Source organism: Helicoverpa zea, chromosome 19 (genome assembly GCF_022581195.2).
Source record: "Helicoverpa zea isolate HzStark_Cry1AcR chromosome 19, ilHelZeax1.1, whole genome shotgun sequence".
Lineage (NCBI taxonomy): Eukaryota > Metazoa > Arthropoda > Insecta > Lepidoptera > Noctuidae > Helicoverpa > Helicoverpa zea.
The window spans coordinates 5,541,461-5,567,877 of NC_061470.1; the positions used below are offsets into that span (position 1 = coordinate 5,541,461).

General features: G+C 34.6%; 1 protein-coding gene across 4 annotated transcripts; it reads left to right on the plus strand.

Annotated features, from left to right (window-relative positions):
• The first annotated feature begins 1,253 nt into the window (after nucleotides 1-1,253).
• On the plus strand, nucleotides 1,254-26,340 carry LOC124639582 (transmembrane protease serine 9-like). Of its 4 annotated transcripts, XM_047177015.1 has the most exons (11): nucleotides 1,254-1,376; nucleotides 11,087-11,305; nucleotides 11,972-12,324; nucleotides 14,353-14,451; nucleotides 14,901-14,994; nucleotides 19,793-19,897; nucleotides 20,183-20,359; nucleotides 22,670-22,837; nucleotides 23,740-23,896; nucleotides 24,568-24,600; nucleotides 25,355-26,340. In XM_047177015.1, exons 1-11 carry the CDS (start codon nucleotides 1,374-1,376, stop codon nucleotides 25,546-25,548), a joined length of 1,602 nt encoding a protein of 533 aa, XP_047032971.1. In that variant the 5' UTR covers nucleotides 1,254-1,373; the 3' UTR covers nucleotides 25,549-26,340. The 4 variants fall into 4 exon arrangements, with proteins under 4 accessions (XP_047032971.1, XP_047032974.1, XP_047032972.1 ...); XM_047177016.1 differs by lacking the exon at nucleotides 24,568-24,600 and having other exon boundaries at nucleotides 1,255-1,376; XM_047177017.1 differs by lacking the exon at nucleotides 14,901-14,994 and having other exon boundaries at nucleotides 1,255-1,376; nucleotides 14,353-14,446.
• The last annotated feature ends 77 nt before the right edge of the window (nucleotides 26,341-26,417 follow it).

The following is a 26,417-nucleotide window of genomic DNA, read 5'->3' on the forward strand; positions in this document are numbered from 1 at the left end:
CAAAACCAAGGTCATGTTCAATGAACATGTTCTACCGGAACCGATTGCGATACACGGCGCCGTTCTCGAAGTTGTTCGAAAATATGTATACCTCGGGCAGACATTGCAGTTAGGTAGAAACAACTTTGAGGACGAGGTGAATAGGAGAATTCAGTTGGGTTGGGCTGCATTTGGGAAGCTACGTCGAGTCCTAACATCGTCGATCCCACAGTGCCTAAAGACAAAAGTCTTCAATCAGTGCGTCCTACCTGTCATGACTTACGGAGCCGAAACGTGGACACTGTCGGTACGGCTGCGGCTGGTCCACAAGTTTAAAGTCGCTCAGCGGGCTATGGAAAGAGCTATGCTTGGCATTTCTCTGAGGGATCGCATCAGAAATGAGGTAATTCGTCAGAGAACCAAAGTCATCGACATAGCCCACCGAATCAGCAAGCTGAAGTGGCAGTGGGCTGGCCATATTAGCCGAAGAACCGATAACCGTTGGGGTAAACGAGTTCTAGAGTGGAGACCACGCCTCGCCAGTGCACTTGGAGAGGCCTATGTCCAGCAGTGGACTGCTATAGGCTGATAATTCTTTCAGTGTTAGGTAGCCCATTTATCGAGGGAGTCTATAGGCTCCTTTATATCCGGGTATATGAAATAGTTATGTACGCGAAGTGGATGAAACCGCTGACAAAAGCTAGTAGGTAATTAAAATAACGTGAATTGAACAAACTAAGGGTTAGTGACCTTTTATAAAATCTGTTTGAAAAATAATTATTCTGGGAGTTTCTAACGATAAATTGTATGTAAATACGTTTCCCTTTGACCAAATATTGACGCAGATGTACCGAAATCGTATTGCAAGAATAAAAACTCCACAAAATTGCTTAACCTCGCAGATAATTGATTAAGACGGCATTAATGCCACGAGCACACAAACATGTGTTTATGTAAATAATTTCCGCATAGATGAATCACATAGCTATAGTTCTCTCATCGCCATTATGCCTATATTTCCTTCATAATTTTGATATAAAATATTTTATTTACCCATAATATTACATTATATACATACATACTGCATTTAATTGAACCCCACCGTTTTGACGATCATTGCCAACAGGTTTGCGTGTGCGCACCCTCACTAAACGGCAAACCAATCAACATTTAGTCGTCTCGCTCTGTTCTTAGGTCAAAATCCTCCGTCTCTTTCCCCTGGCTATCGTAAACTTGACCTCTAAGATATTGCTATGATTTTCTTTTGTCATTCTTACAGACTCCGCCGCGGTAGGCGCTCGTCGCCTTTCGATTTAAAAAAAAAAACTTTTTTTTGTGTGTGTGAACTCCCACAAATAGTAGTTTCTTTAAGCAACGGGAAAATTCCTTTGAAAATGGTAAGAATGGTGATTAAGAATAACAGTGTTGTGTTATTAATAATTGTGCAATTATGTTTGTATGTGTAATTAAAACGTAAAGGAAGTTTTTAAGTGTTCAACGAATGTCAGTCGTGTTGTGATCAAAATGGTGGTGGACCGGTTTGTGAGACGATGGAGGTAGCCTTTTTATTATTTAATCCGAGCCTGGTTTACTGAAGATTTTCAGAATTCCTCTCCAAAGAGTTTGTTACCAAAGAAGATACCTACCTACTTACTTTCACGAAACCAAAGACATGCTTCAAATTTTTTGAAAGATGTCTGCGCCCAAAACGGTAACTGTATTATAATTTGTATGACGAAGGCAGGATTTAAACACAGAACATATGTATAATTCAAAACTTTTAATAGACCTTTGTCAATAACAATCGCTGTCTAACTTAATTTATCTGTTTTCTTTAAACTTAACTATGAAACTACCAAAGTTGTAAGTTTCCAAAATTGAATATCATAGTGGACCAGTATCAAATAATTTATAACCACTACTCACCGAGCAACTATGAAAATAGACTTGGTACAGAATACTTAAACTTAGACACAGCACATGATAAACAAAAACTAAAAACCAAAACAAGTTTTATAGTGCAGACACTTACTGACTAGTTCAGATTCAAGTCTTTCCTTAACGCACTAAAGTATAAATAAACTTGTAACTAGGAATACTCGCTGGAAAGTCTTAGAAACTTTGTTTTGAGTTACCTAGAAAGGAAACCAGTATTAATACGAAGAACCACTTACAGCTGTTCCCAATATTCTATCTGTTGTCACTGTTACTGTTAAAGCCTTTTCATCGTCCCACTGCTGGGCACAGACCTCCTCTCACACGGAGAAGGATTGAGCATTAATCACCACGCTTGCTCAATGCGGGTTGGTGATTTCAGACTATATAGTCCAGGTTTCGTTTCCTCAAAATGTTTTCCTAGCCATTGTTGTCCAAGATATACTTAGAAAGTACATACAAACTTAGAAAAGTTGCATTGGTACTTGCCTGATCTGGAATCGAACCCACACCCTTACCTATACACGAGGTTGGTTATTTACTCACTAGACCACCACGACTTCTATCTACATATCTGTTATTTTGCTGACTAGAGATAGAAATTTAACATCACTTGTATGGGGCCAAAGTAAAAATTCTCAGTCTTACTTATAAACGTGAATTAAATAATAAGTTATACTTAAGGGGTGTTTAAGAAAAAATCTTACTTATAAACGTGGCTGAAATAAATCATTTTCTTAGCAATGTCTTAAATGAGCTGTCAAATTAAGTAGCCTCACACGTTTTCATGACAAATATTTTTTTAAGCTACTAACATTCCGGTAGTGTTGAGAAATTAGTATGTTTTTATGTCATTATCTGTTCATTACTTAAGACATGCTTAAGCAACGTTTATAGGTCAAAATAATTTAATCACTACTTAAGGCTTTAAGTAGTAATTATTTAAAACAATGATTAGAAGATGATTAGTTGATTTTTATAAGTAAGGCTGTCTATCTTTAGTAAGTAAAACAGATATTGGTATAGAATATTGGGAACAGCCATTGCTCGCCAGTATATTGATACAGACAATTGAATGTTACTCATAATCATAAATAAATATGAATTCATAAACAACAAATGTTGATATGATATTTACATAAAATCGGACGCTGCCTACAAAAAGTAAGATACAACACGTTTCTTATAGATCTCCATTTTTTATTCCACTTAAGATCAACCACACAATTATAATAGCTCGACTCACGAATTAAAACTTAATTTTAGGAAACCACAATAATATTTTTGAATCTCCAATCAAAACTTTATTTGCCATCATTAAAAACGAAGAACAAAATCAACGTGCTATCAAACCGCAGAAACCATAAACAATTTAATTCTTATTTAGTAAGTCAAAAAACACATGTTTTTCTTGTTTTATTTTTTTATTCAAAATTGGCTGCAAAACAGCACATTTTGATCGTCAAAATTCACAAAAGACAGTCCTCAAAACGCCCACCCTTCACCACTTCCTATGTGTTCTTGCTCGGAAGAAGTGGCGCAACAAACTCCCTAGTGTGTTGTGGTGTTACCGACTTTTAGTGCAGTAGACTTCTGTCAATTTTCAAGGGAAAATATCATTTTTGGACTGACTGGCTTGACTGTCAACTGCACCAAGAAACGGTCAGACCATATTTAAGTTTGGAACTCGCCAGCCTATTGTATCGGCTACTTATCACCCCTAAGAAGGATTGAGGAAAAGATTTTAATTCGCTGCTCACCGCGTAACAAGGATTTATAAAGGGCACTCAGAAAATGCTCGGTTTTGGGTCAAGATGGCTTATATTCCGGCCGAGTAGTGTTTACGAGTAAAAGATAATTCTGCTTTAGTTCCTTCCTATACAATTACAATTATAGATACAATTATCTTAGAAAATCACTAACTTAATGTCAGAAACAGATTAGTTCAGGACTTCATAAACTTAAGTTAGTTTCTCAGAATTTTAAATAGTAGGAAAATTATCGTTTTTAAAAACATAAACTTGTATTACTTAAGTTGTTCTGTAACATCTCTCTTGACATCATTATGCAGCTTCTCCGAATCGTTCTTTGCTATTAATGATAAAAAATTGACCTATTCGATCATACCTTTGGCAAATACAAATTACATTGAGGCACATAAGTATGAATGATACATAGATAGGAACGTAATCCGTCTCCGTGTGAGAGGAGGCCTGTGCCCAGCAGTGGGACGACAAAAAGGCTGTAACAGTAACAGGAACGTAATGATCAACGTTGTTTACGAAACAATTTTTGTGAACTGACAAGGGATTTTTTACTAATATATTGTGTATCGCGCGTTTTGGGGTGTTTCACACCAATACTTCCAAACCAAATTAAATGTTTGGCACTATAGATATTCTATAGCCTGATAAGGACATACATTATGTTTATTATAAGTGCGCTTAGAAGTTCTTCAACACACAGGTGGAACCTGAAGTATGTCTAGTTCGTAAATACCTACAGCCTTACTAAATACACACTCTTCCTAAGCTCGCTAAAACAATCAAATAGGAAATAGTTAACCAACAAATACATATTTGTGCTTATGATCTTTGCATCCTACGCGTCACTTGCATGTGGTTCCCATGACGCACCACTGCGTCACGTCTGCCAGGTAAATGACTTGTTAAATAATTAGGTTGATCATACCTTTGTATATATCCTATGTAAATACCTAGGTACAAAGTACATAGCTGTCCAACTTCTTTAAGCTGTCCCCTGCCAGGTTCATATAACTTTTATCTTATAAAGTATCACCTGCATAATGCTAGCTGCTTCCCCTGTTTTTCGTCGCGTCCCGTAGAAACTTCTTCCCTTACCGTGATAAAATATAGCCTAGGTATGTTACTCGGGAATAGTTTAGTTGATCTTTGTTACATACAACATTTTTATAAACAAACACAAATTATGCGTCACGTCTTGTGTTCGTGGTTAGGTGAGCATTCCCTGTGTTACATGGAAAAATTGGTTTATGTTAAGTAGAACCGTTAGCCATGTTCTACCTAAAAACCAATAGGAATGTATAGGATCCACTGTTTCTTAAGAAAATTTGCAATGTTTAGTTTGATATGACCAGTAATCGTTTTTTTTTTTTGTAACTTACTTACGCCCACTATTTCTGCTTTGTCCCTTGGGAACTACTTTGCCCGTAGCCGGATAAAATGTATCCTATGTTACTCAAGAAATAGTACAGATTTCCGTCAGTGAAAGAATTTTTAAATGGGTGCAGTAGGTAGTTGTGGAGCCTTTGAGGTACAAACAAACAAACAAACAAATGTTTCCTGTTTATGATATTAGTGTAGAAGTATCTTTAGATAGATATTCTTCTTACTATATGTACTTAGCACAAAAAGCAAACATCCACGTGGCGACTCTCATTAATCAAATAACTTTGAAGCATGACAATCGTATAAGCAATAACGTGTTATCCTCATAATTATAAGACGTTATTACAAGTTCTCAGAATTGTTGTTTTTCCTCCACGATTAGACCAATAACTTGGCGGTTTGGATGTTAAATACTTTTTGGTATAAACAAGTAATTTTGTTTTGTTGGAGCAAGTCAAACTTTGTTTTGGGAACTTATTTGTTGGATATGGAATATCTTACTGGCTTATTACTTTAGGCCAATGTATGTAATATTGGACACAAAAAAGGTTTAAAGTCAATTCACGCAATACGAGTACAAAAACATTTACGTAGTACATTATACAAAAAATGTACTGCGTAAAAATATGTTACTACAGTGATTTAAAAACGGATCAAATAGTTTTATACTTACCTCGATTTATAATACCTGCCTGCTTCCCAAAAGCTTTACCTACAACACCGTAATTTTGCTACGAAATATGGCTACGAAACGCTACGGAACTACTGAGCCCTTCTAAGGGCTCGGCCGTTCATACAAAATGACGGACATTGGCAATATTTCAACTATGTACTTTGTATACACAGAGTTCTTTGAATCCATTGTAATCCGTATTATTCTCGTAATAATAATAATCTCAAGAATCATTTATTAATTGGTTCAGACATACTTTTATTTTAGGGCTGATTTTTCAATCGCCAGATAACTCCTATCTGAGGAATATTTTTAACGTTTTGACAGCTTTTATATGGAAAATATGTCAAACCGCCATATTTATTCCTCAGATAGAAGTTAACTGATGGTTGAAAAATCAGCCCTTACTGGAATATACTATCAGCCTCTTTTATATTATTTTTATTTATTCTATAAAATATTCTTATCAAGTGAAAATATTTCTTAAATTTTTATTAATTCAGATAAACCCGTATGTTGCCCGTACAAGTTACATCCAGATATATAGAATTTATAAAAGTACCAGATGCAATTTTTCAAAAGCAATGCAATACACTGAACCCTTACGTTTACCGTTATACGGAGGTCTGGCTTGAAATAACTTATTATGAAAACCGGTTGCCTTATGCAGGAGATATCAAGATTTTTATTATGATTACTAAGTACAAGATACTCGTTACTGGTTTTCTATGTATTTCTCATACATATTGATGCGTATATACGTAGGTTATCTATAAATATGTACAAATTCTGCAAATGCCTTTTAATGTGCAGGCACAAATTCTGGGAAAATGCCTAAGCGTTTATTAGCTATCTTACTGATCTGCTACAAACAAACTCACAAGCTTGCCTTTTGCTATAATAGTAGGTACTAGTGAACCAAAAACTTCGAATAAAAGTTAATTCTGAGTAGTACCTCAAGAATCTACTCATTTGTAGTCTTATAAAGAGTTCGCTTGTTCGGTTGAAATTGCTCATAATCAACTGGTCCAATTTGACAAATTCTTTCAGTTTTAAAATAGCCATTTATAGTTTTATCCCGTTGCGTAAACTAGTTCCCACGTTAAAATAATGATCTTACAAGAGGTATGCATCAATAAAAACAAAATAATGTAAATATTACCAAAACAAAAACGTCTTATCAATAAGTAAAAACGGAAAGTCACATTTCCAGTGATATTCTATTCGAAAACAACAATTATTTTCAGTAAACAATAACTGATAAGTTTTTATTATGTTATACTTCGAAATATCCCATTTTGTTTGTAAATAAATTAAGTTCTTGAGTACGTGACATTACAAGAACTTTAGGTATAATAAGTAGACAAACTCAAACCTTATTTAAAAACAACATATTTTTTATCATCAGTATTGTACCATCCAATTAGTTATCTGTTAATTGATCTTTGTCATTGAAATCTATGAAATATATTGATTTTTGATTTTTAATTAACTCCATTGTAATCTGCTATTGATGGCCATATAATAGTACATCTTTCCACATAATATTCACTATCTTATGAAAGAATTAGAAGCGAAACAAACTGGTGAGTATTAATTTATTCAAACTTCGTAAAAACTTATACGATTGTTTAACAACAAAAATTCAATAACAAAGCTTCTCAGGACATATTTATATACATTCTATTCTCGTTTCTGATGCTTAAACACAGTTTTTAATGAATTAATTATAATTATGTGCCATCGTGAACAATAAAACAACACTTCACAAAAATCTAGTTCAATGCACTTTTATGCTGAATGAAGAACCTTTTGAAAGTTTTATGACCTTTTACTCTTGATTTGGTTACTCCAATATGAACGGCCGTCTCCAATATTCTATCAACTTTGCTTATAACCGAATGTTTTGTGCAATTGATAGCTATCAGTTTTCAATGGAAAGTACCGTAATTGTTTGTACTGGCTGGCAGGAACTGTCAACTGCACCAAAAAACGATCGGGGTAGTGAAGTGTACTAGGATTTTGATATTAGCCCTATACAAGTATGGCCTTACTACAAAAACTTTAACCCCTGTTTTACACTTGTCTAATAAAATTTTGGCTGCAAAATGAACCGTATGTCAACGTCATAATTTGACATTTTTTTAGACAAGGCATAAACTGACGTTTAAAAGTTTTTGTGGTAAGACGGATAATGTCTAAATTCCTATCTCTAGTAAACAAGTCAAAAGATAGATAGAATATTGAAATCTACCCTAAATCACCAAAAACATATTCGTGTAAGCGTTACTTAACCCTTACACGCGCATGACTCCCATTTCTTACGCAAGCCAGTTTAAAGGGTTACACTCCGTACATAGGTACATAATAGGGGTATTTTGTAGCAAATTGTTTTCGGCTAATTAAGCAATTTCCTGTTCTGGTAAGTCTGATAGGATCTCTAATTGCTCATTCTGTTGTTACATTACATAATTGAGTGGTTTGTAGCGGATTTAAGGCGTAAGGGTTGTAGTTTGTAGTGTAAAGACATTGACTAATCGTTAAGGAAAAACCATTCCAGCGTGTCCGAGACCAATATTTTCAAAAACACGTAGGTGGTGAAGGGTGGGCTGTCTTATGTAAATTCCTGACGTTCAAAAAGTGCTGTCTTGCAGCCAAGTTTGAATAAATGATTTTTGATATGATTTATATTATCACTTTATTAAAACTAGCCGTTATCCCGCAAGGCATTTTACAACGATTTACGATACAAGGCTTATTCCATTATTCATGAACACTATACTTAAAGTATTATATCCGTCATCAAGCCTATGGTATTACATAAAATTGCAAATTACGCAATACGTCATTATGCTAACCTCTTAGGCAATATGTTAACGTTTTATTTATAAGAATGTATTTGTAATCTTTGCTAAGGAATGATATAATCTCTGCTTATAAAAGAAAAAATAATCAGTTTGCTTTAAAATTAAAATAATATTAGGTACATTGTTTTAGTATAATTATAGCATAAACATAGTTTGGTATATTAGAAACATAAACATAGTCAGAAGCCAGTAAGTCTGACACCAGTCTAACCAAGGGCTATTGGGTTGCCCAGATAACTGGGTTGAGGAGGTAAGGTAGGCAGTCGCTCCTTGTATACTGGTATACTGGTATACCAGTATACAAGGAGCGACTGCCTACTATGGTAGTATGGTACTGTTTTAAACTGCCTCGTTGGTCTAGTTGTCGCAAGTGCGGCTGATGAGCACGAGGTCTCGGGTTCGATTCCCGAGTCGGGCCGAAATCGCTTTGTGGGTTTTAGAAGACTTTCACAAAGCAGCCCGGAGCCTGGAAGTTGGTGATTGATACACCCGTGCATCGGAGAGCACGTAAATGTCGGTCCTGCGCCTGATCTCTCTCCGGTCGTGTCGGATTGCCGTCCCATCGGGCTATGAGAGTGAAGGAATAGGGAGTGCACCTGTGTCTGCGCAAATGCTTGTTCACTATAATATGTCCTGCGCAGTTGGCTAATCTCCTTACATCAGAACAGCCGCCGTAGCCGATAATCGGCTAGGAGGACATCATCATCATCAGTATGGTACTCAGCTGCATCCTGTTGGACTGGAAGCCGGCCCCAACATAGTTTGGAAAAGGCTCGGGAGATGATGATGATGAGTTTTTTTGATGAGGCCCTAGTTGCGGTTACTTAAGTTTGAATATATTGAAATATTTAAGTTGAATCAAAGCTAAAAAATGTTCGTTTAATTAGCGGCTCAGCATAAAACATGAACCGTCTTACCACAAAAACTTTTTAACGTCAGTTTAAGACTTGTCTAAAAAAATGTCAAATTATGACGTTGACATATGGTTCATTTTGGAGCCACATTTTTTTTAGACAAGTGTAAAACAGTGGTTAAAGTTTTTGTAGTAAGGCCACTTAAGTTTTACCATTTTACATAAGGCTTTAAATTGCGGATTATTTTTACATCTTCAGAAATCTTCCTTTTCTATGTACTCAATATTGTTCGAAAACAAAGACACATTTATTTTGAAGAATTGATCCTTTGATCCTATTTTCTCTGAATAAAAGAACAAAAAGGTTTGTCCAGTGTCCATTTTCACCTAGTCATGATACATTTCATTGTCTATTTTGATTCATACTGGTCCTTCAAGACGTTACGTAAAATAAAAATAGGAAACTGCTATCGAATAAGTTGTCGTTGGATTTTCGACTTTTTGGGGGTTAAATAAGGTTAAAAACTGCTTGAAAGTTCTAGTACACGAGAATAGGTTTCGAAAGTAACTGCTATTACTGGTACTTACATCGCTTTATAGATTAAGAGGCTTTATAGATAAATACCTGGAATACTGATTCCCATAAAGCAACCAAAGATCATGGCAATTATTTGCTCTTACCACTTATGCACAATATTGGCAACACTTTAAAAGAAACTTTCCTGAAAATAACATCTAAAAACAACTTTATCAATTTAGTGAATACACTACAAAACGGCTTAGATATAAACACCAAAAAGTACCCTATAAGTCGATATTTTTCCATTACCTTCATTCCTAAGCTCTACGCAGGTAACATCGCAAGTTCTGTTTGCCTCATCGACTAAGTTAACCTGTTTTCTAAATATATCTCGAAGTGAACGCACTTAGGCAGAAGAACTTGAACAACAGCAACATGTTATAGCTATTTTTAAACTCCATTTTTTGCCTTAAGCTATGGTGATCATCAATTTAAACTTCATGGTAAAATTCCTTCATCAAGTCTTTTGAAAAAAGCTATTTTGAGGTATTTAAAACAACCATACACACAACGATAAAAAACTATCTTAGTAAAAAAACTAAAACTAAAAGGCGTCAATTAAGCGTAATTAATTAATACGAGTTATATTTTTTCGAATTGATGATGTTGTTTCTTATTTCTACAGCCACGCTAAAACCGCAACAGTGCCCAAAATTAAAATATACAATACCTACGCCGAAAATCAAGATTAAGAGAAATTACAATCTAGGGTTGAAAGAAAAATATGCAAAAATAAAATCCCATTATTGTTCAAAAACCTTGCCTAATCGAAGCCAGCCACTTGATAAACGCGCACGCATAAACGCACATGCCTCGAGTTTTATTATGAAGTCAGTAGCATCTAGCTTCTGAACATTATCTACCGAGCCTCTCCCTAACTATGTTTGGGTCGGCTTCCAGGCAATTCCACCGACCGCCCAACCACCAGCACCGTATAATCGATCGATCGATACGCGCTCTGTAACTATGGCACGAGCTCTTCCTAAACCAAATTCGGAACCTCAAAAATTCTTACAACTGTACAAACTCATCTCACCTTTACCGTTTCAGATCACAGCACTCACGGTCCTAGCATTACTAGCCGTGCCCACCTTCGAGCAGGACTCTCAAGGCTCTACCCCAATCTCGCCATGTCCCAACGTGTTCATGTACGAGCCACCAGGGTCGGAGCCGGGAAGGTGGTACGGAGTGGTCAACCTGTCCACTGACAGCACGTTGCATTCGCTGTGGTTGAATATAGTACTGGATAATAAGGCTGATATACTTGGGGTAAGTTTCTCTTTTCTGACTTTAAGAGCTGAACTGACAGTTGCTCAAAGGTCCAATAAAGTTAAAGCTTCATTAAGTCTATTGCTGACACTTTTTATCTCGTTGACAAAGAAAGACTAAGCAATATATTTAAAGAAGCTTTAACTTTAGTGGAGCTTTATGCAACTGACGGTAAGTTATTCAAAAACCTGCTACGTAATTCAAATGTGTTAAATGTCTTGAGTATTTGAAAAAATACAAAAGTGGTTTGCACTAGTGTGAGACCCTGCTTGTTGACCATCACAAGAAATGCTAGATGGCAGAAAAATATCGTGGTATAATTTGGACTAATTCTTATTTAGTGGAATGTTCTCTGTGGTTATAGTATGTCAGTGACGATTCTGTGACAATTAAACCTACACTGGAATATTTGTTTCTATCTAATGCTTATAAAGAAAATATTCCACTACACTTCGACCATTTTATAAATACATTTTAATCGGCATACCAACCTAACATATGTTTGGCTTTTTTTGTTAAACCGAGTGAATCGTTTTCCTTAAACACATGAACTGGTCTTGCCAGTTTTTATTTTCGAAAAAACTGCACCAATAAGTATGTCAGTTGCTGATAAAACATTCAAGATATCACCAAAATTACCATTGTAACTTTATTAATTATTTCCAGAACTGGGTAGGAGATGTCTCAACAACGGATAATAAGGACTTCAAAATTGAAAATGCTGAGATGCAAATCAGCCCTGGCCCAGCTGTGGCCGTGCGGTTTTTCGTGCAATTTAACCCCCTCAACAAGACTCCAAGACTTCAAGCCATTAGATTGAATGGGAGGGAGATCTGTAACGCGAACACGCCTAGGCCAGTCGACAATGATAGGCCTGACTTACAAGAGCCTGTGAGACGGCCTACAACACGACCTAACATGGGGATTGATCTGAACACGACGCCCGTAAGAGTTCCGCCTAGGGAGTCTCCCAGTCCAGTATTTCAGAGACCTAGCAACAATGCTGTTCCTGCTAATATGTAAGTTATGTTAACTGTAAAAAAATATGCATTAAAAATCAGTTGGTTTCTCAAAATAACCCATCAGTCGTACATATCGCAACATAGACAAAAAAAACCCTTCATTAGAATTGAATAGAGAACGCTTAACGCCAACCAGCTATTCAGTTTGTCACAATGAGCGATACTTATCACTAGAACTTGCTTTCGTAATATGTTTACTACTACTAATAGTTTGACCCTATGAGGCCAAACATTCAGCTTTCTGATCTTCTCATTCATACACATAGTGTTACAGATTTTTAGAATTTCACAACATTTGTAATTTAAGTCCATATACATAAAATGTGGATCGTAAGGCATTTGTTTATTTTTTCCCAAAACGCAGCTAATTACTCTCCTCCTCTCATGACCTATGTAGAAAATTATAGTGTCTAAAGAGTACAGGTATTCATAAACCAAAGACAAAAATAACGAGCATTCCCAGAAATAATGACGTCACAGCTCAAATAAATCCATCATGGCGGCTACACGTCAGTGAGATGTAATGAGCAATTGATTGCCACGTTCATTAATATCATCTGTTATCTACCACTGTCATACAAATTACATTGTACCGCAAGCCGGGTCATTAATTCGCCCTTTGTTGAAAAAATATTAATTAGTGCTGTCGTCATCGGACCTCTAATTATTAAAACGAAAAAAAGATGGCTACCTGAACGTTGATATTCCTTTGTACTATGCAAAGTCATAATAATTTATTGATAAAAATGGAAGCTTCTTTATTGTATGAATACTACATTACATGTTTTAGAAGTATTCCTTGCAATGTGGTATTGCAATAACCATAAACATAATATAGTAAACAGGATTGCGCACCTTTAACCAAAAAACGAGCCGAGTGAAACAGTTAGTACGGAGGCCGTCTGTCCCTTTCTAATAGGGTAACTATGAGATTAAGCTATGTGAGACCAATCCGAGTTTGCTAAGATTATGAAACACAGATTGGTAATAAAGTTTTAACTTACGCAGTTTGTGACCTTAAAATACTAATATAGGCTTTTAATAATTAGCGGGAATTAGCAGTAATAAAAATAGGAAGATTCGAAGTGCAGACTGTTTTTTTTTTGTATTTTTGCTTCACATATAGACTGCTGAGCCATTTATATCACCTTTCTACATTTTTTTGGGAAGCTATAACAATAGTACATACCCATATACGTACCCATATTTTGACTCATAACAAGAATTCATGGGCACCCTAGTTGTTTGATTTCCGAAAATGTTATTATTAGCTTACCTGTGGAACGATATATTGCAACCACCATAGGATTCACTTTCATAAGTATAAAAGCAACACTTTTTCACCATTTTAATAGTTTAAATTGATTTAATACAAAAAAAATATAAACAACATTTTAAATGCTGATTACGCGCCAAGAATGTTCAGGGTTACCGTTAGAAAATAAAAAAAAAGCTAAATAAAAAATTATGTTGTTTATGTTTTAACAATTAATACGAATAAATTAATGCGATTGTTATTAATTTGTTGACTTATAATTATTAAAATAAGATAAAAATATAAGTGATTCAATTGTTTTTTTGGGAAAACAAAACTGTTGATCACAACATTTTTTTATGCTGGCAAGGTGTTAGAAAGAGACAAACGGCCTCCGTTTTAACTATCCCTCTCGGCTCGGATTTGCCTCTGTATATTATGCAACCAATTTAGTATCTTATTGCGTTGGAATAGAGTTCATTTTCGTAAATATATATTTTGAGAGTGCACAATCTTGTTTTAGTATATTACATCTATGGCAATAACAGACAATTTAGTATTTTTTTCAAAGATGCATGTCAATTGAAAAAATATGATATCCTTCTTTTTATTTAGACATATTTTACCATGCGGCACCGACTTGGTACTGCAATATGACCCTAGTATACTAGTATGCATTTCAAGCTTTTGTGATTTACAAGCACGCCTCGACAGCCGATATCTTAATATTAAAATAACCCATACCTATCTAATGATTAATCTTGTTTTAGCCCCAACGACAACCCGTCACAAGACCTAGACAGACCTGGCAATGGTTTTGTCCTCACCACGTTAAGACCAGACCGCTGGTCTACCAAGAAGCCCGTAAGGCAAGTATTTACAATTTCATGTTTTTTTTATTTACCTTTTAAAATACTTTATTTAAGAAAAGTATACAATAGGTACTAGTAAACATTTTGTGTTCAGCTTTGGGTTTTAACTTTGGCCATTGCAATTCTACGTGACAAAAAGTTTTTAAGCCTTAGTGAGTTGATTACTTACTGGTCTTTTAGACAATCAAATAAGGCTCATCTTCACAACCAGTCCGATTAAGGAAAACAGCTGTTTATTATCAAAATAAAACCACCATATTTTATATCTAAAACATTTCATTACTAAAATGAGATTGGATGACGAGAATTCCCGCTCCTTAGTTAAAGTATCAGCCAGTCCTTCTTATTCGTTCATTGTTTATGATCAAAGATATATTTTTTTAAATAGCAATATTTATGAATTTTTAAGATGCCTACAGACCATTAATTTGTTTGTATATTTTCAGTACAACATCGCGAGACACTGATTACTGGGAAGGCCCAGCGTTCATCACTTTACCAGCACAAGATAGTACTAACTCTAAAACTCCTGGTGGGCAGGTGAGCCCCTCTTTATTTCCTGCTTTACTTTCTTTCCTTTCACACAGAAAAGAACATTCAATCCATCATTCATATTACCTACGTTAAAAAATAAACAGGATTTGACAGTAAAAAATCTGAATAATATTTTAATTGACTGTCACTACTCTTATTAAAAGAAACAAAAGTAAGCAAAGTTAAATTAATATATGAAAAAGATTCTCAATTTTGAAGAAATTGAGCGACGCAACGAGACGACGATTAATCTAAGATGTCTATTTTTAGTCAGTTTGGAGCCTTTGGGCTATAATTGTAATTTCTGAACTTTTAAAGTCAGTTGAGTGACGCAGGCCCAAGTTCCCCGATGACATGAGCGTCAATTTTTTTAAAAACAATTTGTTAACTATGATTTTTTATGTTACTTTCCCAAAGTTAACAGTTGTTTTATGATCTAATTAAAACAATTAATTGACTCCAAATGTCAAGACATGAATACAGATAGACAAAGAACTGATTTTTAGATTTAAACTCATATGAAGCTAAATCAAACTCTAAATTGAAATCTGTAGATGGTCAGATAAATTCTTGACTTGAAAATGATGATCACACTCTCAATAGAACTACTTAAGTTTTTTTCGTCATACTTCTATGGTAGACCAAAGGTTTTTTTGTTTGATTACATCGTCTTCGGGGAATCCCTTGACGGCAGTTAAGTACATCTGTTGCCACATATAAATTAATTATATTTATATAATTTGCATACTGGTTGTTGCCTAGTTGGTCGTGTTGGGAATTTTAATGTTTTTGTTGAATGACGTTGAATAGTGTCCATTCAACTTGTCTAGAAAGTTTTTATTAATAATATTTCCCCATTTGATGACACAGATTTCGAATAGATTTTTCAAATACCTATGTGTTTTTTTTTGCAATCTACATAAATTAGTTTTCGTAAAGCTGTTAAAGTATGTCAAAGAAAAATGAAATGCATTTCTTACCGACTTTTTATGACTAGTCTTGTGGCAAAATATTACATACAAGACAGAAAATAATAATTGGAAATACCATCTGGTCACAAGAAAAACGTGATGCGTAACAAGATCTGTCTATCTAGAAATATTAATGCAAATCTAGAACAAATACATTTTGAACCAAAATTTACTTTTAAAGGTACAGGATATTCAAAAACAAATCCACACAACGCAGAACGTGTAAACCAAAAGTAAAAAAAAAAACCTACAAAAAATCTCGTCCATATTATATCGAAGTCCACCATTTTAAATGTCAAAGGGTCACCTCGAGTGTTGGTAAATGTCATTATCAAAGTCTAGTGTCCTCATTTGGGTACAACGGATGTGATGAGATAAATGAAGGGTCAAAAATATTTATATCTACGAAATACTCGCCTATTGTACTTAATGGAACAGACACCTTCACAATTAATAAAATGACTTAGAAGACTCGTTCGGTGCAAACGAAAACAAACAATTAAAAAATCTAAATATTAAGTAGTTGCTTGTTTTAATAATAAAAATGGTTATTGTTCAAACGTAGTTGCCATACTACAACACTATGCTATTACCTATTTATTTATTTTAACTAACTGTAGTTATACATATACACACTACAAACTAAATAAAACGAAACCTGTAAGTATTTTGAGATAAAAAGAGAAAACTTAAGCAGTTGCTTAAATACAAATAATCGCAATAGCATGTAACAATAAATACCGCATTCAACATTATGCCAACTGTAAATTAAATGCAAAAACTTTTACACGAATTCTTTTAAGCATAAATAAGCGTAACTGTTATTGTAAACACCAACACTTAGAAGACCATAACAAAATTATTTCTCGTTTTAGCTACGAGGAAACATCCGGGTACAACTAAGTAAATCCAAAAACCCTTTATTTACTTCAATAATTGTAGAGTAAATATTATTTGACCTTCAAATATGTTTTATAGTGAAAGGCTTTCCCAGCATTCCGTTTTGTTTATGTCTAGATTAAAACAAAGCGGACAAGTTTTGTATCCGCATTGCAATTTGTATTCTAGAAAACGAAATTGGAATTTGGTTCTTTTTAATGGCGGTAAGTGTAAAAGTACTGAAGGACATTGCAAATTATTATCTTGGTTTTAGTCAGTAGTGAAAGGAACATTATTGAAATGTATTTTATACGATTTCGAATATGAATTCCTGACATAAATAAGAGACTTTTTTCTGACAGTCATCCCCCTGCCTACTGGTGCCTATTCCTAGGCAATATTGATGATGAAAAAATAATGATAGGGTCAATAAAAATTCAGAGTGGGATGTCCTAAAAACTCAATTACAAAAAATAAAATATATATTTAAAAAAAAATCGTGTAATCAAATCATTTTAATACGTTTTATCATAGTCTTGATCCTCTGTTTACATGTTCACATATAAATTACAGCCTAAGCCATATTCACTGGGCTGTGACCAATGTATGTACGTATGGCTGACCTTACAAGCCGAGAGGTTCCGACCGTTTTTATTCAATCTACATTTAATAATTATAGCAAACTGGTTAAGTAGGTATTTTTGGTTTATTTGTGTTATTAATTGGGTAGTTAATATGACTATGTTGTGTTTTATTGAGTTAGTAAATCAATTGAACGAGAATTTATCAAATAATGCATTTCCTATTTATCCAATCAAAAATTATTATGCTTTAATTTTTATTACTAAATACAAAAAACAAGTAAACAATACATATACCAACAGAAAAGAGATGCAATATTATTTTATTTAAACTCAAAAAACAAAAAAGAAGCGAACGTTTCTTGGAAAACGTTATTAAAATCAATCGAGCAGGAAAATTGAATGACGGAAAACGCCAAAATTAATAAAGCGATGTCACCGGTATATTAAAAGTTCGTTAAGAGTAAACGAGGAACCACCTCGGTACTTTAAAAGCTCGTAGATTCGAACTAAATAAATGTATACCTACCTATTAGAGGGAACCAATGCATAAAACACCTCAGCTGCATCTGGTTAGTTAGACAGACAGCCGACTCCAAGTTAGTTGGGCCTAAAGGCCTAAATGATTGAGGGAGGAATAAAATATCTTAAGTGTCCAAAATCAGGTATCTAGGCTGTTCCTAATTCTAGCATCTTTTCAATAAATACATTTGTAGCAATCGATTTTATAGTGCTACCATAAAAAAATATTTTGCCTATGTATTTTTATTCCGAGAAGTAGTTCCCACGGGACTCAGGTGAATCCACGAGTGGAAGCTAGTCTATAAAATTTTAATCAAAATAGTGCTTTTGCGTCCAGTTAAAAAATAAAACCAAATAAAATCCTCTGAATATTTTTTTCCATGTCTGTTTATTATTTACACTGAATCGGCAATGGTTTACGCATAATCCTGAAACGGTAGACTATGTTGCATCAAAAATTATTACTCTTCAGGCGTTTTTATAAAAAAATGACTTAAAATAAAATCGAGCTCTTATTTTACGCAATTTTTTATAAAAATATTTTGTATGTTTTTTTTTTATCAAACGTATCGTGAACAGACATCAATACTACTCAGACAATTTATTTTTTAATACGTTTTTTAAATCAGTGTTCCCGCGAAAAAGTTTTAAAGCGTTTTACAAGCAATAAGACCTCTTTGGGTCTTCTTAAAATTAGAATATCTACTAGGTACCTATCAGTTTCAGCAAGATTTCAGATAACTATACAGAATTGCAACTTCGCTATTTTTCTTCCGCATGATACGATTTTTACAGCATTTTATATATTTCCAGAAGTTTCCATTCATCTACACTGAGATGAGAAACAAGAGTTTGTTGCATATTTAAATATTCCCCTCATGCACTTTTAGAAAGTAGACACACTCTTGTAGACTAATGTAGTAGAATTCCGTAATTTTTATTTCTTTCCGCTACTATGCTCTATGACCTATTTTGGCCATTAACTTTAATGATTTCTTTAAATATAAATAATTGCTAATTTACATTATCTACCTAGTATGCCTTTGGCGAAACTTAAAACACATTAAGAGGTTTCTTTCTTATTTCTAAATAATATTTGGACATTGTCATTGACGCAATAGATAAATGGAGCTTTGTACCTTTGAAACAGGTACCTATCTTTACATATTTTCTTAATGAGATCCAAAATCTAATATGTTCTTTTAAGTTTCGTCAACTTCAAATTAATATTAACGTTGTACCTTCTAGTATATTCTAATAGCATTACATCTACAATCGTTCCCATTAAAGCATAACTACACGATGTATCTTCTATCTTGAGTAACATATTTCCAATTAACCGAACGTTTTGTGGTCGGCCATCGTGATAGAATCAACAATCACTGTGGTTTGTGTGCCTATCAAAATTATTATTGTGCAATCATTTCATTGTCATGGAAAATGAATTGTTACTAATTAATTTTATTCGTATCAAGATGATTTGCGGTTGTTGATTGTGACCGCTAATTATTGAAAGGGTTTAATTGTTTTAATAGGACTACAGTTTTATGGTACCGGAAAGTGAAGAAAAATAAAAAGTATTGTGTAGCTTGCTCAGAAAATATGCGAAAGGATTGTTAAGAAACAAAAATAATCGAAAGCATAGCATAGCTTCGTTTTTGCTGTAATCAATTTAGCGATAAACCCACTCATTAAAAATGTATCTGGAACATAGGTACCTATATCAATGACTAACTAACAATGGCCGACCACAAAATCACAACATTCGTAGAAAAACCATCATAGAAAATACTAATGACTTACAGAAAAAAAACAATAGGTAGAACTAAGTAACTTTTAATATTTTCACAGGCTCAGTGCGGCAAAGTGGTGTTAAACCCAATACCACTGGTGGTCAATGGGACACCCACTTTGGAAGGCCAATGGCCCTGGCAGATTGCATTATACCAGACTCAGGTAAGAGTACCATATCGTGGTTCTTATTAAAACGAGATAAGGAATATTTTTATAAAATTTCAGGGTCAAGGAGGCCTGCTAATGTAAGCAAAACTGACTTTCAAAACTAGCCCTATTAGTGTCACTTTCTTGCCACTTTATAGGACCAACTTTTTTGGGTTGTAAAATCTTGATTCTCGTTTTAAACATTCTTAACACTGAAGTTAATACAAACTCTAACTAATATAAAAACCTACCAAGAGACCATTCCATTCTTACCCAGAAAATTCCATTCTGACTTTCCAGACTGTGGACAACAAGTACATCTGCGGTGGTACTCTAGTGACCCATCGTCACGTAATCACAGCAGCACACTGCGTCACCAGGAAGCAGTCACAGCGGCTGGTAGACCAGAACACCCTGACGGTCTACTTGGGGAAACATAACTTGAGGACTTCGGTAGAAGGGGTGCAAGTTAGATTTGTAAGTAGCTTTCATTTTGTTAAAGAGTTTGAGAAAGAGGTAACCATACGATTTATGGTTTAGGCATGTGTTTCTGTAGATACCTACAGTTGTGTTGTTACCAAAATAATAATTAATTGGGAAATTGTTACATAAGCAATACCTAACTTGAGCTTCAAATAAACAAAACCTACAAATTACATCTGATGCGACCGAATCGTAGGTATATAAAAAAGTATTGTGGACCAAAAATCGTAATTTACAGCAAAAACCGGCAAAAAAATATAGATAAAGCAACTATCATAGACAACTTTAGTCTATCAGCGAACTCTATCCCACTACAAAAGTTTTATGACTCGCTAATGAGCTCTCTAAACTTGGAACTCAACATTCATAGCACTATTTGTTCGTTGAACCACTTGAAGATCTTTACAGCTCAGCTATTCGCTTTCCGCTTCCTTTTCTATGAAAATCTTTTAATTAAAAGCTTTTTATTGCGCGCTAAAGTGGTTATTAAAGACTTTGATATCGGTTTTTTTTTATGTAAGGGAATATTTTCCTGCGTGTCTATGGTGAAGTGTAGAAATGATATGCGCCATAAAATTATAGCAATCGAAATCAATTGCATCATGATGATTCGTAATTCCCCATAATACCTACTTACCAAATTATATTTACAGCAAAATAATGACAATTACATGATACATGAATGATAATAGTAAAATAAATATAAAACATTTACGTACGTTCACACATCAGCTTTCACAAATCAAAATGTTCCTTCAAAACTTTTCTATTTATTTATTTTCAACATAAACACGCAACCACAATTGGATTAACCCCACAGCATTAATACCAAAATAAATTAGAACCCTTTGTCTGATCAGACGCTGAATTACAAAACAGGCTCGCAAGTCAAGATTAATTAACAGCGGCGAGAAGTTTGTTCGTGTCCATCGCTAAATTTACAACTGATCGATTTGAGCTTGCCCTTTCAGTCAGCTGAACCTTAATTACCAGGATGGCTGTTACGTACCTACGAAATGTGTGAGTAAACGTAATGATGAGCTGGTTAGATCTATTAGGTCCCGAAGACCCGAAATGCAATCGAAAAGTATTCCTATAACCGATTTTAAAAATTCATTGCTGGAATATAGGCTCTATTTCATCCCGGTACGACCAATGGTTTCCTCGGGACTCGGGACGCGGGTGAAACCGCGGCTAGTCTAAAGATAAATTACAAAAATTATGTCTGTAATTGTTGTTAAATTCGAAAAAGTTCTTTTATGATTAAAAGCATGAAACATATATTATAAAGCAACATCCACATTTGACAGCACGAAAAAGAGTACACAAAGCATTTTTCGAAACGAAGCCAGACATTCAGACTTTACACGGTTAACAAGGAAGGTACTCATAACTCATACCACTTTTAAATGAAACAAAATGACTAAAAGTGAACACACTACGGTTAAAAATGAAATGACTAAAAATGAGCAGTCATTTCCACGGAGGAAGGAAAGATAGCGAAGGTGCCATAAGGTCTGGCGCCTTCTTTTAGATCAAAGCAACGTACGGTAGGCATGATCAGTTACTAAAACTAACGGGATATTCGGAATCCCTGTCAAATCAATACCAATCTGTCTAAGATTTGTCTTGATTGCGCCGTGGTTTTATTTTGAAAATGAAGGCGTGTAAGGGTGGAGCTAGTAACGTCCTTGTCCCCTAACAGCCGCATTTTGGCGCGGTAATTACTTAGGAGACTTTATGTTATGACATCTCCGCTAGTCATTTTGTTGTCCACGGTTTACAAACAGAACGTCTGACGTCGGTGCGGTCCGAATGTCATATTAGTGACAATTAGTAACCCCCGTATGTACCGGGTTTACGTCCATCCTGACTTGAATATTTATTTATACAGGCCAGCTAAAAGCTCGTATTTCTAGCTTGTGTGTAGGAAACAGTTGGCTGCATTTAATGTTGGGTTGTACCTTTTGGACTTTGCGTAATAGGAGACGTAAAATGTTCATAGGTCAATCCAAAATAATATAAATATGATTGTGGGCGTTTGTTTGTTTTGAACCAATTTTTATGATTTTAACATGGAGATTTATCTATCTACCCTTTTTCGGTTTATCCACACCCTACACAACCCTGAACAACTTCACTTCATAAAATAAACAAATGTTCTTTATCGAAATTGGTTAAGACGTTTTCGTGCCAAAGAAAAAACCTAGTGTATGTGCTTTCTTTATTCATCATAAGGTAACACGTGTATCAGGCCTTTCGCAAAAAATCTATATTAACACTTGATTTACTCCAATTTTCCAGGTAGGAAAAATAACAGTGCACCCAGACTACAACGCGACGACATTCAGTCGTGATGTTGCCATCCTGGAGCTCAGAGAGCCGGTGCAGTATTCCGACTGGATCCGACCAGCTTGTCTGTGGCCTGACAATGAAATCGCGCTGAAGAACGTCATTGGAAAGAAGGGTTCGGTATGTATTTATTGGTACCTACTTATATTTTTAACATGATCAAAATCGAATGTTTTGCAAATATCTACTTTTACTAGCTTCGATGGAGTTAAGCTTCTGTTTATTTTTTAGTTTTTTCTTCTCGTTATGTAGAAAAATAATCCGTCTATTCGTATGGTTTCTACAAAACGGAAAATAACGGGAAATAAACGCAAAATGGAAGAGAAAACAAAATCTTAATTGACGTCAAATACAACCACAGATTAAAAGTAAAACAGCAAACAGATCTATAGTTCAGTCGTTCAATTAGCAACTTTACAGTACCTACGAAGCGGGCAAAGGCGCAGTCCATTCTGCCAACTCGCTGCAACTGCAGTTTTGTCGGAACACCGTAATTATCCGACGCTTTGCTGCAGAACGTTCAATTAACGTTCTTTCTCTTAATTAGCTGAAAGACGACGTGTAAATAATTGTTGAGTTGTTAATAAAGCATTATTTAATTATGCAAGCAAGTATTTAATTATGAATGAACTGCCTTGCAGATTTTTGTTTTCCTTTCAGAATATTGTATATTAATTAATTTTGTAAATATGTAGGTATAGCGCATCGGAAATGATGAAAGTAAATGCTAAAAGAAAAACTTGTTCTGTTTGTAGAGTCGATTGCTAAACTTAACGATTATGATCGTTAAATTATTATAAAAACGCGATTTAACATTTAGCAACCATCTGGCTAGGAAAATTAAGGATAAGTTTTTCATAATTCAGATAAATAATTTATACCTATAACCTAAACATTTTTCGATATTGTGACTACTAACAATAGGTAGGATATACACTTACAGAATTGAAACTAATACTACTGAATTACTACTTAATCTTTTTAAATCCTAGAATCCTACATAAAACAATCTCCATTTCTAGGTGGTAGGCTGGGGTTTCGACGACACAGGCGTGGCGACTGAAGAGCTAAGCCTGGTGGAGATGCCTGTAGTTAGCCAGGAGACCTGCATCAGGTCATACAGCGAGTTCTTCGTGCGCTTCACCTCGGACTACACTTACTGCGCCGGTTATAGAGATGGTGAGCGGTTATTGAAACTTTTTAGTGAAAAGGATTTTTTGTATAATTGTCCCTTCTTGTGAATATGGTTCTGTGTCCGAGGACTTGTTTAATGAAGTCGGGTAGTATATCTTTAAATACTTATTCGATGTGTTTTTGTAGATTTGCTGTTTTGAGTTTCTATTTAAATTGAATGTAATAAGTGTGAATGGAAATAATGTTAATTTTTTGCAAAGATAATTTTGATGTATTAGGTGCCAACTTACTTATAGTTTCCTATCCATATGTATAATTTAGCTATCTCATTCGATAGCGTTTATTTCATATTACCAATTTTACTAGGGCGATTTGTGCTTATTACCTCGCATACCTACCTAGGTACCTGAAACTTTTCTGTCTGCTATTTATATTATTTTCATCCTACAACCTATACCTAATTCTGTTTGCATCATAATAGGCCCTTCATCTTTATCTGCTTAGCCAGGTCATATGGTTTAGACTCGAAACCTGCTGCCCATAAGTGCCCATCCGTTTATATTTTCTTGATTCCCATATACCTATCATTTTAAAATCCTGATAAATTCGTAAATAACTATGTCTTAATTATGGTTTAAGTAGTTAGTGTATAAATAATAATTTATTACAGTTAAAAGTATTTAGAATTAGCGTAATTAATTGCTTGTTGCTTCCAGGACTCTACAATGAAAAAACCGGCGTTAGGGAAAGTATGTTTAGTTTGTTTCATAATAAGCTAACTAGGTAACGGTAGCACAAACGCTTAAGCACTTTCCGCTTATTTAATATTTCTTTTAATTTGCACATAAACTGCCTAACAATGCCTTCTAGTTAAGTCATGCTTTCTTTAATATGTAGCTACTTATGTAGGTATCACTTTACCTATCGTTCATAGATATGATGAATAAGTAGATTCTTAACTGTAGTGTAACCTACCTTTATACTTCGACAAATCGGTGGTAGCTATTAACGTGCTCCTTCTTATAATGTCTACCTTCTACTGTAGTGGATATGAATGTCTAGTTACGTATAACTATGGTTCGGCATACGTACTAAATACGACACCGCACCTACCTTATACTTAGTTAAGAAATACTAATTAACCAATCCCTATTAATGCATGGCAGAAAACCTAGAATTTCAATAACTAGGGATAAAATTAGGTAAGTACTTGGCATAATAAATAGCTGGTAATAAACTACTACTACTACTACTAGACTTAGCAATAAAAATAACATCAAGGTTCGTCGAAACGATACGTATGTAAATAATTACCCTGGATACGTACCTATGTACATTTTATTAACAGCTTTATAATCAAAGAGTGATTTAGCTCCATCGAGCATGGCATTGGAACTTGTGAGAAACCAAGTCCACACAGGTGTACCTCAATTACCACCTCAAAAAAATAACTTATCTGCTTGATCATCCAAAAATAACTAATTTTCCATTCTATATTTAAAGGTACGTCAGTCTGCAACGGTGACAGCGGCGGCGGCATGGTGTTCCGTCAGAACGGCATCTGGTACCTCCGCGGCCTCGTCTCATTGTCTGTGGCGAGGCAGAACGAGTACCGTTGTGACCCCACACACTACGTCATATTCACAGACTTAGCCAAATTCTTGCCCTGGATCTACGCTACTGTGTCAGATTTCTGATCTTTTTTTAAATAAAGATTAATTCTGTTATTGGAGATTTTCGTGGGAGATTTTTTTATAGAATATGGCAGCACCAATTGGTTACGAAATCAGATCTCGACTGTAGGTAAATAATGTTTTTTATCGATATCTGTCCTGTCCTATACAATTATATCAATCTAGACATGAATAAAAACTGATTGGTTGGTGAAAAGAACAATCCTAATAACAAAATCAATCTTTACAGTCGCCATTTTGGTAAGGCAGCCATTTTGTTGTAATATTAGGTTAACTTTATTATAGTATTTTCCTAATAAATACAGAATGAAACGGAATTTAAATACGTAATAGATAGTAAATTTACAATTACCTACTAGGTACAACTTGTTCTAAATGCGTGGGGATTGGAAAAAGCTTTAGAGCTGAAGGGATGTTTGTGAAGTTTAGGCCTTTTCAGACCCGAAGCCCTAGACAGGATCAAGTAGGTCTCAGCTAAGTTGTGTCAACAGTATTGTGTATGACAAAAGTTTGTGAAATTATATTCCTTAACCACGCAATGTGATGTGCTATTTGTACAAATTATGATCTTATAAACATTGAAATATTTTGTGATCAAATCTGTAGGTAGTTCCTTGATGTGTTAATTTTAATTCTATTTTATGATGGCGAACGGTTATATGTAAGAAACAAAAAATATTACCATCAATGGAAAATATGCTGAAGAATGATTCTTAAAATATTTATTTAGACTGATAAAATATTGATAATTTGCTCCTATTTCATGTTTATTAATATACAATTTTCCAACATAAATATACTGTTTTTTTTTTAAACTAGCTTCCGCCCGACGTTTTACCCGCGTCCTGAAGCCGGATGGTGAGAAAAACTAT